General features: G+C 41.5%; 1 protein-coding gene across 2 annotated transcripts in view; it reads right to left on the minus strand.

Moving 5' to 3' along the window:
- The window catches only part of RB195_005709 (uncharacterized protein), a gene marked incomplete at both ends in the record, with an annotated part of 33,756 nt that overhangs the window by 829 nt on the left and 15,492 nt on the right, over positions 1-17,435 (minus strand). For both annotated transcript variants that reach the window (XM_064178387.1, XM_064178386.1), the window contains 25 exons: positions 4,678-4,735; positions 5,083-5,162; positions 5,221-5,379; positions 5,430-5,561; positions 6,509-6,647; positions 6,767-6,946; positions 7,833-8,008; positions 8,138-8,302; positions 8,365-8,511; positions 8,605-8,733; positions 9,846-9,934; positions 9,995-10,069; positions 12,273-12,369; positions 12,461-12,520; positions 12,597-12,742; positions 12,824-12,986; positions 13,686-13,759; positions 13,824-13,905; positions 13,963-14,049; positions 14,114-14,188; positions 14,244-14,348; positions 14,399-14,473; positions 15,078-15,200; positions 15,282-15,434; positions 15,494-15,597. In XM_064178387.1, the coding sequence (XP_064035438.1) occupies positions 4,678-4,735; positions 5,083-5,162; positions 5,221-5,379; positions 5,430-5,561; positions 6,509-6,647; positions 6,767-6,946; positions 7,833-8,008; positions 8,138-8,302; positions 8,365-8,511; positions 8,605-8,733; positions 9,846-9,934; positions 9,995-10,069; positions 12,273-12,369; positions 12,461-12,520; positions 12,597-12,742; positions 12,824-12,986; positions 13,686-13,759; positions 13,824-13,905; positions 13,963-14,049; positions 14,114-14,188; positions 14,244-14,348; positions 14,399-14,473; positions 15,078-15,200; positions 15,282-15,434; positions 15,494-15,597 (2,873 nt within the window). The remainder of the gene's footprint in view (positions 1-4,677; positions 4,736-5,082; positions 5,163-5,220; positions 5,380-5,429; positions 5,562-6,508; positions 6,648-6,766; positions 6,947-7,832; positions 8,009-8,137; positions 8,303-8,364; positions 8,512-8,604; positions 8,734-9,845; positions 9,935-9,994; positions 10,070-12,272; positions 12,370-12,460; positions 12,521-12,596; positions 12,743-12,823; positions 12,987-13,685; positions 13,760-13,823; positions 13,906-13,962; positions 14,050-14,113; positions 14,189-14,243; positions 14,349-14,398; positions 14,474-15,077; positions 15,201-15,281; positions 15,435-15,493; positions 15,598-17,435) is intronic.

Here is a 17,435-nt window from a genome sequence, read left to right on the forward strand (position 1 = left end):
ATTGTTAAGGTTTTATGAATGAATGTTGACCTGACCTATACACTGACTTGCTGGGCGAGTCGATGTATCAATTCAGTGCCAACCTAGCCTTAATATCGTATATGGAGAGATTGCGTCCGATGGCCGCTTGCTCATCTATCAGTATGCACTACGTATTATTTATATTTATTATTTTCTTTTTGCAGTTTCTTTTGTCTTTGTTCTTTTTTTTTTGAAGACAACTGATGTTTGCGAAAAGCAGCAACAGTAAATAGTAGCGCTGCAACCAGGTTTTGGGGGAATGGAATTAGGGGATGTGGTTCCCTCTCCCTCTACCTTTCTGCTTCTGTATCTTTCGCGGTTTCCGTTGGTGGTAACATTATACTTAAAGAGATATAACGCAAAAAACATATGAGGATACGAGGCGGCGCATGTGCTAGCACATATGTAACAGGTTGTCGATAACGGCAATTGGAAGTCTTGAATGAGATGCAGTGAGGAAGTCAGATCAAAACGACCTGAAACCGGGCGCACTAATATGAGTTGGTGCACTAAAAGTGCTGTAGTGAAGCGAGTGGGTGCGATCGATGTAGAGCCCCGAAACTAGCCTCTTCAGATGAATAAGTTTCTATCTCGATCGCGATGGCTATCCCAAATAGTACACTGTTCGTAACAGTGCATAATTGCTTCCTCACTACTTCCGTATTTTCGATAGGGTGTCGTCCTTAAATATATCCGAACACATCCTATTCGATCTTCAGCTACAAAAGCTCGCAAAAATCTATCCCTTTGCTATTCTATATCCTGCGAAACCTTACGACGTCACGACTAAACTGCCTCTCAACCCGAAGTGTTCTGAGGTCTTCCTTCACCACATCCGTTCAGAGTTTTATTTAATGAACAGGGAGCCTTTTCAATTAGGATCCGGAAGCATTCTCAAGACAACTTGGACAAGACGGTCAGACGGTCTCCTCATAATGCGATTACTTAAGAAGGCCGGGCAAGATGTTGAATTTCTTCGTGTGTCATCCGGCGGTACACCGTATCCACTTTCGAGTAAAACTCTTCGTTATGGCACACCATAGGCCAAAAGTAGCCTAACTGTCGTCAAAACAGCTTTCTCTCCATGCAGTCAACCATTTTCATCGCCATCGACCGCGCTGCCCAAGTCTGATAGAGCGAATTGTGGATAGGTAGACTCGCAGCCTGACTTTGTTGGTGATGGAGTTCGACCATAAGCACTTCTTGAATAAGTTGGAAGCCAAGTTGCTAAAGTTGAAGCCCAAATTGCTTGCATTCCTGCTAAAGATCTCTTTCGCGGCTGCTCTCGATTTCCAACATAGAGTCCAAATAACATAATCCATCCATGAGTTCAATTGGTTGTCTGTCCACCCTGAATCTCGCTGAGGATCTCGAAGAGATCCAAATGTGTCTGCTTATGTCAGGATGGAGACGCAGTGCCTAAGCCGCAATTAATTTCTACACAAGGATAATAACATGTTGTAACTTCGCGCTGCTAGAAGCAATTATTACTACATCATCGACATGCTCGAGATACAGCAGGGGACCAGAGGCTAAAAAGACATAGGCAGGACGCTGCTCAACTGTTCTTCGCATTACGCCATCGATTGCAAAGTTGAACAGAAATAGTCCGCCACGACCTCTTTTCCTCACTTCAGTTTCCACTCCGAACGAAGTAGCACATCTGGCTGGTGCCTGAAATCCAGCACCTGCTCTTCTATCCGTGCCGATAATTGAGCGTACGAATTTTACTCCATCGGCGCGAAGCGCGTCGAGGTGACGACTTTGGTGAGGAGAGTCCGAAGTGGTTTCGAAGTTCAGAAAAGCTAACTGCAGAGGTTTCAAATACTACTGCCACAATCGATCACTCTCCTGACAATAGACACCCGGTCCATCGACGATCAGAACGAAAGCAGGCTTGTTTGTCGCGGTGGTTTCTTCGCGCTGTTTTATTAACTAATCCAGTATTCTCCGCTCCAGAACCTTGAATATCACACGCAACAGCGATATTCCTCGATAATTCCTGGGTTCCGTCACGGATACCTTCTTGTGGAGAGGAATTATGACAGGGTGTCTCTGATATCCTTTCGCCGATCCATACTGAACGGATGATCTTTGTGATCCCATGAATCCCCGCAGAAGGAAGATATTCCAGCATTTCCGCGGTAATTCCGTTAACTAACTAACACCAACTCCACCAGATTTTCCATTTTCCACCATTTGAATACAGGCCAGAACCTCCGATTCAGTCGGTGTTTCTTCACTGACCGGGGTGTACGTCGGTCATTGGACATGCACGTGTGCAAAGGGTTATGGTGCCTTGTGTGGTGAAACCCTGTTGTTGCTGTTCCTTCCAAACGGGTAAAATTGCCTCCGCGACAGCGAATCCATTTGCAACATTGTGGACAAGCGAGCACCTCTTAAATATTATATTATGCTATCAATACTCCCTTGACAGATTATGTGCTTTGTGTCTCGTCCTCCCACGCCTTTTCAAACTACGTCGCTCCTGAGGTCCCTTCGTTCTCACAATCACCTTTCAGTTGATGACACAATCTCCTCAGACGCTTTTCCTGGCTGAGTTCACCAGTAGCGCGGGCTACACATACAGGATTGTACGTGGATATTTTCTCCGCGAATGCAGAGACGAGCTTCCTTTTCTGTTCTAGAACCGGGAGCGTTTTCTTTAAATCGCCCTGAATACATTTAGTGAAAAAGTTAGCGTCATCCACTCTCTTCCTGGTCTGTATTCCAATATTAGTCAAGATTCGTTGACGGCACTTCTTTCTGCATTCATCTTCTTTCAGATTTGCCACGTCCAGCAAAGGGATGCTCCTTGTCAGAACGTAATCTAGCTGAAACTTAAGAGTCGGCATCTTTCGCTTTCACTGCTTTTCTGGTGTTAACTGGGTTGTTCCTTGCCAGGTAAGGTTATGGCGTTTCTTCAGCACGGATCAAGTTATGAGCTTCGTCTTCTCGCAAAGGACTACTGGACGACTTCCGTTATTCGATGTTTCCTTCGTGGAATAAGTCCAATTTTCCAATCACATTTTTGTGGTTCAAGGCCCATCTTTACATTCGCAACTCAATCTGACAGTTACCTCCTGCTAACTCGATATCTGGATAACAACGTGTTGAGTTTATCATGAAATGCGTCATTGTTGTAGTCCACAGCGGTTTCCGCAGGGGTATGAGCACTTCAATCCAACGTTTGACTCCTCTGCGATCCCGCACTCCTAGAAAGGCGCATCTTGAGACCTTGAACCAAACTCCTCCATCACGTTGTTGTAACTCCTCACAGCTATTGCGCAGCCTCCTACTTTCCTTTCGCCAGGATCGTCACAGCAGATGGTGTAATTATCGATGCTGATAATGAGGCGATTCCTGGTGCGTGTTTTCTCAATGGAGCAAACAGTGCTTGTAGATATCGCAGTGGTCTGGACACAGCAGTTGGTTGGAGTTCACTTGACAGCGACCGGCAGCCCATGTTACAAGACGGACGTTTGTCGTCAAAAATTCCATACTTCCGTCAGGCATGTGACTTATCAGGGTATGACTTTTAGCCAGATACTGGACGACAGGAGCTTTTTGCAAGATGTACGAAGCTTTTCTCATATAACAGTGTAGGTTACATAGCTCGTAAGCTCCGAAAATGTATACTCAAATGTCTGATTGCGTTTAGTGAAAGCAGGATCACTACGTGCAGGCAACAATCAGACTTGTGTACGCAGCCCCCTAGTCCTCATGAGTATTAAGTCCTCATAAGTCGATAATTATAGGGTGTTGCACCCTGATTATTTCCCACATCAAAAACTTTCATACGGTTTGTCTTACTTATAGATCAGTGTATGTAATTAAGCTGTGACAACCAGAGAAAAAAAGAACGAGATTTCTGGGATCTCTCCCTCTTAACGCGATGAAATCCAAACTCATGGGCGGAGCGTCAGGTCCACAGTTTCTTCAGCACTACGTTCAATTTTTAACAACTAAATATCAAACGACTCAGACAACCATGCTAATAACCAAAACAACTTTAAGAAATAATTAATTAACGTAAAGTGCACTGTGTGTTACGATGCGCTCTTTCTCTACACTCTACCTCACGCCCCGCCTCTTCGGCGACCATGGATCAACGTGCAGTTGTCGTAGACCAGAAATTCATGCATGCTTCGAGCACGAGCGATTCCACTGTTATTTTCGAAAGCGCATAAAGCGCTCACTCTCAACAGCATTCTTCATACTGTTGAAGTTACACTCTAAAAATAGAATGCAACAATTTCTTGAGATCTTTAATACTTGATGCACAAATCAATCAATAGTGACCGACTCTGGTAAATTTGATTGATGAAATCGTTGAAAACGATGCCGAAGCGCGAAAAAAACTGCACTTGTTTTTTGGTAGGAGAAATCTTAGTGGGAAAAGGGGTAGATGAACCAAACGTGTACAACTGGGATCCGGACTAACAAACAAAAACAACACGAAAGAAGCGGTAAAAATGCAAATGCAAATGTGCCATGGGACTACACCAACTCATTACACAGGTTTCACACAACAGTGCACACATTTCTGCACCACTGACCGAAGTGTGGTTTAGTTATTCCCTCTAAACTAAACCGATGATAATATCAACGCCAAAAAATAAAAGACTAGCGAAAAAAAAAACCACGCCACCATACCTTGATCATGATGGCGTCTTCATCTTCTTCCGGAGTTTCCAACGGCGCATCATTATGACTATAAAAAATTAGATCAGTACAGCAATAGAAAAAAATATGGGATAAATCTACAACTTCAGACTTGAATGGGATCATTTTTATTCAGGAACCCCAAGAAACGAAACAAAACCAGATGTAAGAGATAAAAAAGCTAATAACAGTTAATTAAGAGGTTTGGAGAAAAGGTTTTGATCTACAATGTTTATTTATTTCTTTTAAATGAGTAGCTAAGTAAGCCAGATGAATAAAAATAGGAATTACTAAACCAGATGAAGAGATGTATAAGAGCTGAACAAGAATATAGAGAAAAAAAAGAAATAGCAAAGGGAATCTCGGGGAACTCTGTTCCGGAAAAGATGAACTCACGACATTTTGGGCATCTCTTTATTAAGCGAATTCCTTGAGTCACGTGAACTGATGTGTTTCCACATGCCACTGCTGTTAACCTGGAACACCGTGTTACACTATGGTCTCTTTCATTAACCTAAAAAGTCTACCGCTAACTTCCTTGGTCATATTGATTGAATGGCTCGGTTCTTGAATTGCTGCCAAAGGGATCTTGATAACATTTCCGCTGGCCATTGGAATGTGCAGATGAGCTTCAGTCTTCACAGCATGAATCGTTGCCTGGTTCTCTTCCAGTTCGATGTCAACAGGTTCGCCCTACATAAGAATGAATTAGCAAAGAATAGATGAACGAAAAAAAAGCCCACTTCGCTTTGTCTTCTTTTCAAATCCTCCTTCTTTCTTAGATGGAAGTCTGGCATTGGGTCATCCAAATATTTCAAATCTGTCACAGTGAAGAATTTCTCCATAAGTTTGCGTACCGCAACCATCACAACCAACTGAAAGCAAGGAACGAAAAGAACTGAGTAGACGTAGATTTGAGTTTGCGCTCATTCTTAAAGGCAGCGTATCACGAAATTGATGTAGAAGGGAAAAGTCGACCTCAGGGAGTAGATTACGGAAACGAGCGTGACTCTGCTCATCTCCCAATAATGTTCGTACCAAATGAACGAACGTGAAAGACGGTGTTCTTCCCCACGAAAGCAGTTACAACGCGCCACGTCCACAGTCGTCAAAGATCGATGATGCTTCCTCAGCAGCCTGATCAAAAAAAAGGCATGCTGAGAGAACCAGAGCATGTACATGGAGGCACGTTCCTTTTCGAAACTAAAGCGGTTCCCAAGCTATCTTCTTTTACGACGATTAGGGGAAGATCGTTTCCGTAATCTACAACCCATACTCTACGCTTTCCCTGGCGTTTCCGTACTACGCGACTTCGTGATACGCTGCCTTCAAATCATCTCCTCACGAATCTGGGTGGGGTGGTACGGGTTTCAGGTGGGTTATCCCTATACGAGGACGTAGATTATGGGGAATAGAGCGATTCTGTCCATTTGTTCCTAATTGCCGTAAAAAAGGCCCGGAAGATGCACCGCGTGCACAAGGCTGGCGCGCCCCAATAGAGCTCGTTGCAGAAAAGCGTTCCGGAACGTTCGAAGCCGCATCTTCGGGGCCATTTTTTACGACGATTAGGAAGAAAAAAGCAGCATCCCACCCGTTTCTGCAATCTACGATCCCGTATATTCTTTGACCATCAAAAATCCATATCACGTCAGATTCGTGGGGTGATGCCTTTAAGTTTGCCCGCATGGCCCCGTTGGACACTCAATTGGAAGCAGAGAAACGAGGATTGTGACGCATCAAAAATGCGATGCGAGTCTCCGGATGCGTGGCGGTCGTCTGCGCAGACACAAATACAGAAAACTATGTGATACGATACTCCTACCATAATAGGAAATGAAATTGATGTTGCTTTGATCGACTTCACTGTCCATAAAACGGCCAGACATCCAACTTGGAAAGCTGTGAACAGATGGATCTTCTTTATAGGCACGTGACGAATGTAGATGGTATCAGGCTGATACCTGAAAGTAAGTTCTCCATTCTGTTTCATGTAGGGTGATATAATGAATTAACGGTTAAATGAATTGTGTGCATGTATTCAATATAAAGATTTTTTTTGAAGGAAATAGTAACAACTCACTTCATCGGCATCAACAATAGGAGTATGCGATCAAACAGCTGGATACCGCTTAGTGCAGATATGCCCATATAAAGGAATACTCCGTAAAGTACAGGCATTGGAATTCGTCCAAGAAATGTAGTCATCAATACGGAAAGCCCAATCACCAAGAACGTAATGATACCAGTCACTCGCTGTTCTCTGAAATGAAAAATGGTCAAGACAGTGAATTTCAGAGCAGTTTAAAATTTAGTTATGTATAAGGATGTGTTAAAAACGATTACTACTTTTCCATCAAAGATGCAAACTTTGTAAAATCTTGGATCTTGGTTGAACATGATTCTGAAAGTGTAGACGTGAAGAACTCAAAGAACAATATAACTAAGTTAAGAGACAAGATAGAACTACGAACCGAATTGACTTCAGTTCCAGCCTAGTGCCACATAATTTTTTTCTCCATAATTTTAACGTTCTACTTCAGATGATAAGAAATCTTGTTGCTGGCAAAATGCTGCACATTTTTTTATTTTTGGAAAATAACATTTATGCACGGTAGCACTTAAGATAGTGAACTTAAGCACAACGTTACACATTCTCTGCTTGAGCTCACTTCATAGTATCTAAAGAAAAACATCAATACTTCAGTTAAAGGCAGCGTACAATCATACTTTCGTTGTTTAGATCTCTCGCGAACAATATACAACTCGGGATGCAGATTACGGATATTCGCGTGATCACTCTCAACCCTCCAATCATCCGGAAAAACGGCTTTAGTTCCTACGAGTTACGTTAGAACACCTTACCACCCCTGCACACAACCCGTGTCCACGGGGGAGCGACTGAAAATCAATGAGGCTTCCTCAGCAGCACTTTCAAGTAGAAGCAATGAATGGACTGCTGAATGGAATCGGAACGTGTGCATGAGTAGCGCGTTTTAACGTGTTCCTAGGAAATTAGTAGGTTACCACGCCATTCCGAACTCTAAATTGTTGACGAGAGACCCAAACATCTAAAATTTCATGACACGCTACCTTCAATGGAGAAGTGAGTCGTAGGAACTTCCTAAACAGTCAGAAATGTGACGCACCGTACTCCGACGAACTGTGCCACTTCTCCGGGAGCCTTACATTCGCTTTCGACCTTGAGCGAATTGATGTGGTTAATCGAGAGTACGGTAGCAGCAACATAGATCGGTAGTCCCAAAAATCCGACTATTAGTATAAGAATGGCGAGAACTAGGAGATCCAGATGATATCCGCATCCCTGAACTCAGTAAGGTATTAAATAAGGGGAAGCAGAAAATACTTCAGAAATACTAATGCAAAAACAATTACAACAAACAATCTGTAACCAACACAACACAAACACGCACTCAAATATTGCCTTGAATACCTTTTTAAGTTTGTTCTCTTTTCTATTTACGATAACTGTAGTGATTTGTTGATCCATAAAGATCAGTATACAGGCCAGTAGCGCCGGCAGAGCTGCAAGCGGCACCGTCCAGATAGGATTGCCGTCGAAAGGTGGAATGAACCATCCACGTCCATCCCAAGTTGGCTGAGATGTAGTGAATATTAAGAAATTCCAAAGGAAAAAGAAAGATTCCGAGAGAAACTCACGCGGAACGAGCTTGGAACATTCAATTTGGGAGTATTAATGCCTACAGCCATATCGATGCAAGTCATGATCACAATGGATATCATCACAGCAAAATCACTGAACAGTTGTCGTATGCGTGACGGGAAGTAGCAAGAATTACGCATTTTCTAAAAGCAAAATTCAGTGATCTGAATGGAAAATAGATGATGAAGAATGTGGATGGAGAAACACGAACACTTCACTGTTATCGTACAAATTACCTTGAAAGTAATGGCCAAGAAGAACGTTCCAATCGTCAGAAGAATCGACATGAGCAATTTATCGTACATTGCATAACAAGACGTTCCACCAAATGTCCCACCAATGAATCTACAGTTTTCGAGAGTAGCCTGAATATCACTTTAGTTTCGTTGAATTGCAGGACGGAATGCTATCGGGATGATTTGAAGATAAAAACTTACTGCGATTAAAGGCAACATACCACGAATCTGAAGTGGTGATGGAATCCGCGGAAAAAGCTGGAGATGGGCTTGTAGATTGTGGGATCAGGGGTGGTTCCGTTTATCTCTACCTAATTCTTGTAAAAAAAAACGGCGGTGAAGACGTTATTTTAAACGAGGATTTCATTTGCGACGCGCTGCGTCTTCGTGCAAGCGATCTAGGTCTGGTTTTACTCGAATAGGCTGGTGAGGAGGACTAGTCGGGTCTCTTCACCAGTCTATTCGAGTAAAACCAATGAACATGCTACTGAGGGGACCAGAACGTGAAAGGGGAATAGAGGCCCATTCTAACGTACCTCGTGAAGGTTTAAGCGGTTCCCACGCTGTTTTTCACAATTATTAAGAAGAAATGAGCGGAACCACACCTGGTCTCGAAATCTACAATCCCACGTCTAGCTTTTCCCACGAATCTCCTTACCAGGTCAGATTCATGGTATGCTGCCTTTAAAAAAAGAGGGGAGGGGGCAGGAGCAGAGAGAGGAGTGTGGAGGTGGAGGGGTGAGATCCTTCCAAGTGAATACAGAGAGCAATTAGATTGAGTTGCCGTCACTTATATCCTCTTGAATGACCGCGACGTGTCTGTACGAGCTCACGTAACTTTTGATGTGCTACTTTAATCGAACGGACAGAGACAGTCATCTATGGGAACACCCAGTGTTTACATTTTTCTTTTTATTTATTGACATAAATGAACTTATGCCAACTCTATAGAAAAGATGCAATGCTAACAAAATAGCAGTAAACCAGAGAACTACCAAGTTAAAAAGCCGAAAATAATCATAAAATGCTAAAATAGAAATATTTTGTCAGTACAATCATTTGCTGTAAATTTCCCACAAAATGTTTCGAGACACGTCCCAGTGAGAATTTTCGTTCACGTTTTAAAGTGATTATTGACAAGTTACCTCTACATATTGCTTTCCGCCGCGTGCGTACAAATCCAAATAGGTAAAGTGAAACAAGTGCATATTTTTTCAATGAAAAAAGAGAAAAAAACCAACCGCGCTGTAATCTATGTATGTTGAATTATACGCCACTGAAAGTCCATTTCTGCTGATGTAATCGCCTGCTTTCTCAATCGATACGGATGCTAAACTAGATCCATTATCGATTGGTCTTGCTGGAAAGAATGAGAAGAAAGACTACTTACGTTTTCCCATTGGTGCCTGGCAGAAGCAAGTTCCACCGAATACATCACGACTGTAGTTGATCACGTCCAGTTGACCTGTATTAGAAGAAAAATTAACACGGTCCAATTAGTAGGGTATTCGTTTTGCAACATTATCCCCTTGTTACACTGAATACAAGCGCTCAGATATTACATAATTCAGCAGTTCATACTTTCTCAGCTTCAACCTGCTGCTTACATGTTTCGCAAATCCTCCGGAATTCCTATGCAGCGGAACGCCTTTCATGGAAGCCTGGTTTTACGACATTAGATTAACCACGATCTAATCATGAGGGAGTTGATTGTGAAAAGTACGCAATGCAAAGAGAAAATTCTAGAAATAGAAAAATAATGTGGTTTTCGAATACAATAAAAAAAGCTGTATTGGGCTTGTGGAACCAGTTACTCACCCTAAATTCAACAGTTTTTCTTGAACAAAACTCTGCCTTTCTTGAATAGTTGAGAAAACTTCAAGTAACCTCGTACTTACATGTGAAAACATTGCACGCACACAAAAACTGTTAAATGCAGTATATCTTGAAGCGGAGCGGAACCCACATTGAAAACGTAGTTTGGATAGTAGGTTACGGCACCCAATGTAGTTCCGCTCATCTTTCCTTAGTCGTAAAAATTAGCGTGGAAGACGCCATTTTGTCATAGAGGAGCATTCTAACGTCGTACCTTATAGGAAAAAAACCCTATTCCCATCCCGTTTTTTACAACGATTACAACGAACGAAGAATGAGCGGAAATACGTTGGATTTAATGCTTTCTATACTCTGTGTTTTTTTTAAACTAACTACTAAAAGCTATATTTTGTAATAAAGTGCCTGCGAGGTTTTTTAGATGGAACTTTTTATTAGAGTGACGTTTCGGCTATTTCGTCGTCTTCAAAGGCCTAAATAAGGGATGATTGGGGCAATGCTACGTTTATCTCGTCAAACGCCACACTACTTTGGTTCAGTGTTTCGATAATCGCTCGAGTAGTGAGAACACAACCCATCTACATTGAAAATAGTCTTACGTGTTGTTCTACCGGATGTGGTGCGGCTGGTAGCACGCACTTGTCACTCAGTTTACCAGCGAATGAGTATAGTTGCGTGTAGATCACCAGCGACGATATAGATGATTTGATCTACACACTGAATATCAGGCAGTCATAGGTCACAGAACGATACAAGTGGCAAGAACTCATTCGTTATCGACAAGCATTCATTCCTATTATTCATTGAAGGGTTTCTTTTAAGAATCCAAAACGCCTCCAGCGTCTTCCTCGCCGATATTTCTGTTTCGTGGGCCAGTATAACACATTTCACATCGTAATCGTTTCCGTTGTGGGCCTCATGCCTGTGCCTTCCTAGTGGTGTTATCAAACTTTTTCGTCGCTTTTCTGCCATGTGTTCATTAATCCTCACTCCAACATTCCTACCGGTCTTCCCGACGTAAGTTGCATTGCATATCAAGCACTCAATCTCATATATTACCCCCATTTTTGCGCAGTCGCCTGTTTTTCCGCAAGGACAAATAACGCATCTTTCACAGATGCAGTATCTATCATATAGTCTGTTTCTAACAAGCTGGCTTTTAATGTTTGCATATAGGATATTCACCAAGATCACGTCATCTTGTAATTGTTCTTGAACAATGCTGCGTCGAACAGCGGCACTTACGCTGCCAGAGATAAAAGGAAGACAAAGAGAAATTTTGTTTTCGCGCGGAACATTGCTGCTTACAGTGCGAGTTCTCCGGTAATGCGCACGTACTATATGGCCATTAGCACATGCGATTTTCAAGGCCAGTCTTCGTGATTCGTGTCGTTCTTGGTTGCCAGTGCATACTTCACTAGAGGTTTGGACATATTACGAATCACTGCGCGTTTCACTACAGTCGGATGTGCAGATTTGGCGTGCAAAAAGATGTTCTTGGAACTTTCTTTGCGTTAACACCTTACTCTAATAATGTCATTTGAAGCACTTATTTGTGTGTTGAGGTAAGGAAACCATCCTTCTTCTGGGGTTTCTCATGTGAGTCTTATGTATAGGAAATGAGTTTATGGCTTTTTCGCGCCTGAAGACGAAAAAGGCGGAAGAGAAAGAAAAACATCAGGCAAATAAAGAGTTCTATCTAAAAAACCTCGCAGGCACGCTATTACAAAATATAAACAGAATATACCGAGATTTCAAGACAAAAGAACGTTTGAACTACTACTAGGAGCTATCTATGGGCGGAAATTTTCGGATAAGAAAAGTGTTCGACTCACTTTTGATCTTCCACAGTTTCATAATTGCCTCATAGATGAAAATGACCGCAATAAGAGTAGCAAATGATTCTTCTGTGAAGCGTGTGATATAAGAGACCTTAAAAAATCGTCATAAAAGTACAATATTCCAGGCAAACTCTACACAGAAACGAGATTTTTAGAAACTGAAATCAACTGCAATGACTCACCAGAGAACTAGCATCTGTAATACACATTAGGAAAATAATGAACGCTGTCCAAACGTGTACCTAAATTCCATATTTAAAAGGGGTTGTTCTCAGGAAAGACGGGATATCGTCAAAGAACGTAGAACACATCATTCACCCAGAAACGAAAACTAAGGTACTGTATTCCTAGTCGCAAGCAGAAATCGTAGACAATCGTTTCAAACACAAGTACTGGTCCGGTTGACCCGATGATCGTGAGTGGTTGTCCAGCGAATAGATGGTATACCACTCCACAAATGGCCCCTGATACAGCGAAACGAGATATTTAAGATAATGTGGAATCGGAGTTTTGAAACACGAGGCATGCTACACAGAATAGCACACCTCCGAATAGATTTTCCATGGCCGCCATTCGTTGATGGGTTGCTTCCTCCAACAATCCGCCAAAGGTGACAATTGGTGCCAATAAGGCGAAATACATAAAGCACGTTGTAGCCAAGCATTGTAGATTCAGTGCGTCTGTGAAGTCGCTTACATAATGAGGCGCCTACAATACACACTGCTGTAAACTGTAGGGTAAGATACATAACCGCTCAAAAACGTATTTTAGATCTCACAAAAATCCCCGAACCATACGAACTCCGTAACTTTAGACCAGATTATTAGCTTGAAATGATTCAAAGAATACTACTCGAACTATACTTATAACTATAATAAAATACTATAATAAAAAGGTGAGATAGAATATGATAAATTCTGATCGTAGTAGCAATTCGAAAGAGATAAAATCAAAAATAAATAAATTTGAAAAGTGGGAAAAAGATACATCACAATGGATCGCCCAGAAAAATTAGTCCTAATCAGGAGTGCGTACAATGACTAACTATTTCATGACTATCGGCGATTTTTTGAAATCTTTTTTGTGACCTAGAACTCAGTAAGCTTATTGGCCCATGGAGACTCGTCGAGAATAAGCGGAAAAAAATTCCATTCTGTTAGTTATGATCCACATTAAGTGGTAGACAAAAAACGTTTTCAGGAAAAAAAAACACTTTTCGATGTTCCTTGTGTCATCTTACCAAGAATGAGTTGTAAACGTTTTAAACTTCATGAAATGCGAGAAAAGCAAGATAAACTACTTTCTGGAAAGCAATAGTGACGAAGTTAAAGCAGATTTCTTTATGATTAATGAAGTTTCCAATTCATGTTCACAATAAATCGATAAGATGGCATAAGTAATGCATACCTTACGCTTAATGTCCAATATCAAACCACCAAACAAACGGCCAGTTCGTTTAAGAGCAGGATCATTACCATGACCTAGAGAAACAACTAAAGAATACTCAAAACCTTCTAATCCAATTAATAAGCATCTCCATCCTACCTTCCTCCTCTTCCGGCTCATCTTTGCCAGACGTTTTACCTTTTGACAACTCCACATTTTCTAGCAATAATTCTTGTCCAATCTGCCGAAATTTACAAATGTTAGATAAATAAAAGAAAACAGCATATGCTCTTCATACCTGCTTCCTTTTCTCCTGCGAAGGAATCTGATTGGGCGGTTCAATACGTATAGTTGGATCCCACTCACCTGGTGGTAACACTGTGACCTAAATTTGGTTCACTAACATACTCAAGTGCACAGCAAGACACTTTCCAAACGACTCCGCTCACTTGATCCAAGAACTCGTCCACACCATCAAGTAAATCCTCCTTGTTACGAGCTCTGTATGCAACATCATGGAAAATCTAGAAACTCAAATTCAATCGATACAATACTGTAAGAGTTTCCACATGCACGAACCTCATCAGCCATCAAAGTGGCAATGGCTCTTCCGATTTCCTTGTACTGTGGTCCATGACCTGTGGGACCAAGCATCAGAAATATGAATCTGGTTGGTACAGGAACCTTAAGCAGGACCGTTAAAGACCCTAACTCAGAACATTTCAGAAGGTTACCTCAGTCAAATCTCCAAGGACATTAGCCGTCTTTAGGCGGACAAACGCGCATATATGGCGTTGCAGGAAATCGACCTTAAAAATCAACTTTGTTCATTTCCTAATACAGTAACCTCGTATCACCTAGGCATGCATATATTTTTTCAGCCAAAGCACTTTTCAAATTTGTACACCTTAAAAAATCCAAAAAAATCCCAAAAAAATCCCAATAAACTATTTTCTTGTTCACTCCAAAAATAAATCAAATTTGCTGCAATTCCAAAAGTTCTCGCAAGGAACCATTCGATATTAGATAGAGCACCTCCTCTGGATAAGCAATGTCCACCGAATATGTACAATTAAAAGCCCAGCTAAATTTTCCTGACAGATCAGTCCGGAGAAATACCCGACAAATCAGATGCAATGACAGTAGCATTGTTTATGATCTTCTAGAGTATTCTTCGGGAATTACATTTGCTTGTGTCCTCTCAAAACCTGCACCAAAAAATCATGCAAAGAAAAATAAGACTACTTCTGTTAAAGCCAACCTAATCTCAACCTCCTAAGTATTCGAAGTACACTTAAGTTATCCCATTACAGAGAAACTCAGGAGTAACTAGGATTACAGGAGTATAACGGAAAAACACTTAATATCGGGGTAAATCAGATGCACTCAGAGCAGAGATTGTCTGAGACGTACCTCTCCAATCAGCACATTACTAGCTTCAACACCATGCGGAAGTTTCTTCATGAAATGTGTGTTGCCTTTGCTTATGTCTGCTGACGAACCATCCTTGCTGAGATCTCGTGGCATTGATTCCACCTAGAAAAATCCGTAAAATCCACAATGTCATTCCCGCCAGAAGTTTCCTGGGAGAGGTGATTGTCATTGGATCGTTAGCACCTTTGGCAACTCCAACTGCGGACCAATTGGCGGTTGTTCCTTCTCCAGTTTGGACAGATTTTTTCCATGTGAAAACGACTTTCCAATATCTGATATCGAACGTACAGTGCTCAAGAACCCGCTCTTATCACCATTTGGCCCGTTCTTCTTGGCCTGAAAAGTAAACCATTAGTAATTAATCAGCATAAAGAATTCCTCAGGTATCTCGACACCTGCTCATATTGGTGAACGTGCTTTCGCATAAGGATTTCTCGTAGCTCTTCTCGCATGTCCTCTTCCAAATCTCCTTCTTTAACAAATTCATCGATGAGCGCCTCTGGAAAAAGAGATTCTCCCACATAGATAAAAAATTTTTTTTCAGGTTTTGAGAGAAAAGCGCAAGAATAGTGAACTCAGGAAGAAATTAGCTATTCAGAAACGGTCATAAGACATAACATTTTGATTTCTTTTTGAATAGATTTGTTCTTCTTCGTAAAATGTCCATCATTTTTAGGCAGTGGTCCGAATGATATTCACGTTCCCAAGAAAAAAAAACCACCTCTTCCCTCCTTCTTTGTTCATGTTACCGGAAATCGTTGAACAGTTCCCATTGTATGGCGAAGGTCAATGAGTTCTCACTTCGGAATGGTGCGATTTCGTATTGATATATAAAATTATATGTGGTATGATATAAAAATTGGGCAGTTATCATCCTCGACGAATTTTTCTCCCTCGTCATGCGTAACATTGTACACTACATTCACAATTCCACGTAATTGTTCATGTATACATCAGTCAATTTTTGCGACGGTGGATAAGCATAGAGCGAGAAAAAAAAACAACTAAACCTCAACTCTGATCTTATGGCACTTCGGACAAGGATTTCCAGTACAGCTTCATACTAGCTTCCAAAAGTGTATCCAGCTGCTTTTGAGCTTTTGTAAGCTCGAAAAGAGGAAATCTCATCTTATTCTTTGGAAGAGCAACTCACTGTCTGTCAGAGCCAGTTTGGAACCTCCTAGTGCTCTTTCGTATTCTACGGCCATTTCGAATCATGTTACACAAGCAGCTTTTGTTACTGTGTAAGTTAAAACATTTTAAAAAAATGATAGTAACTTTTTATGAGAATTGACATTCAAAACAGGAAATATGTATGTTAGAGCTGTAAACACCTGGATTTCCAAGGAAGGATTGAGCAAACAACCTTCATACCCATGCTATGAAATATTTCACATCTCTTCCTCCACTTCAAACTCCTCGACGCATTGAGTGAGCCCACAAAATCCCCGAAATCGTTAGAGAGAGGGAGAATTTCACGCTTGGAAGCCTCTGTGTTGACCACTGAGTGAGTGCGGGTGCAACATATGTGCAAGGAGTTAAAAAGTTCAGAAACCAACAAAGCCAAGAGGAGAAGGCTGTATGAAGGCCTGCACTTATTTTTTCGCGCTACTTCTGATGTGTATGCGCTAAGGATGGTGTCACTACTACGCGTTCACAGGAGCAGAGACAACATATCGAGCTCAACGGTGTTCGCTAAACGAGCCTCCGTGAAATCCATAACTCCCGCGCTCGTCTCGGCCAATCTGCTCTCTAGTCAGCCGCCTTAGAATGACTACGGAACGGCACTTTGAAGCGAAAAAATCGAAGTTGACGTCAATCCTCTCTATCTCGTTTCAAATAGCCTTATTCAAAAAGAGATTCAAAAATGGGAATTCATGAGGATAACGAAGTTGAGCGAATCAAATGTACATTATACGATAGATTTCTACTATTGCCATTCACATTTCGAAATGTTCATGTAATATAAAAAAACACCTGCTAACGAATTCTGTTATCAGCCGCCTCATCGCGTTTTTTGGCCTCATGACGCATGACGCACATGCGTCACATGCCGCGTAAGACTAGAAACCTAATCAGCTGTCTTCTGACTATAGATAATGTATAATCACATACGAATTCTATGGTAGTGCTACCAGAGATCATCGCTTTTGAGTGTATTACTCGAAAGAAATCATTTACAAGAAAAAAATTCCGTAGACTCTGCAACATTCCTCTCTTGCCCGCCACTATTCCATAATATTAGGTGAAGTAAAAAGCTCCGGGTGTTTTTTTTGCTTTATCACGACGATGAAATTGATATGGAATGGACTAACCGATTTAGATCAAATGTGTGCC

This window comes from Necator americanus, chromosome I (assembly GCF_031761385.1).
Source record: "Necator americanus strain Aroian chromosome I, whole genome shotgun sequence".
Lineage (NCBI taxonomy): Eukaryota > Metazoa > Nematoda > Chromadorea > Rhabditida > Ancylostomatidae > Necator > Necator americanus.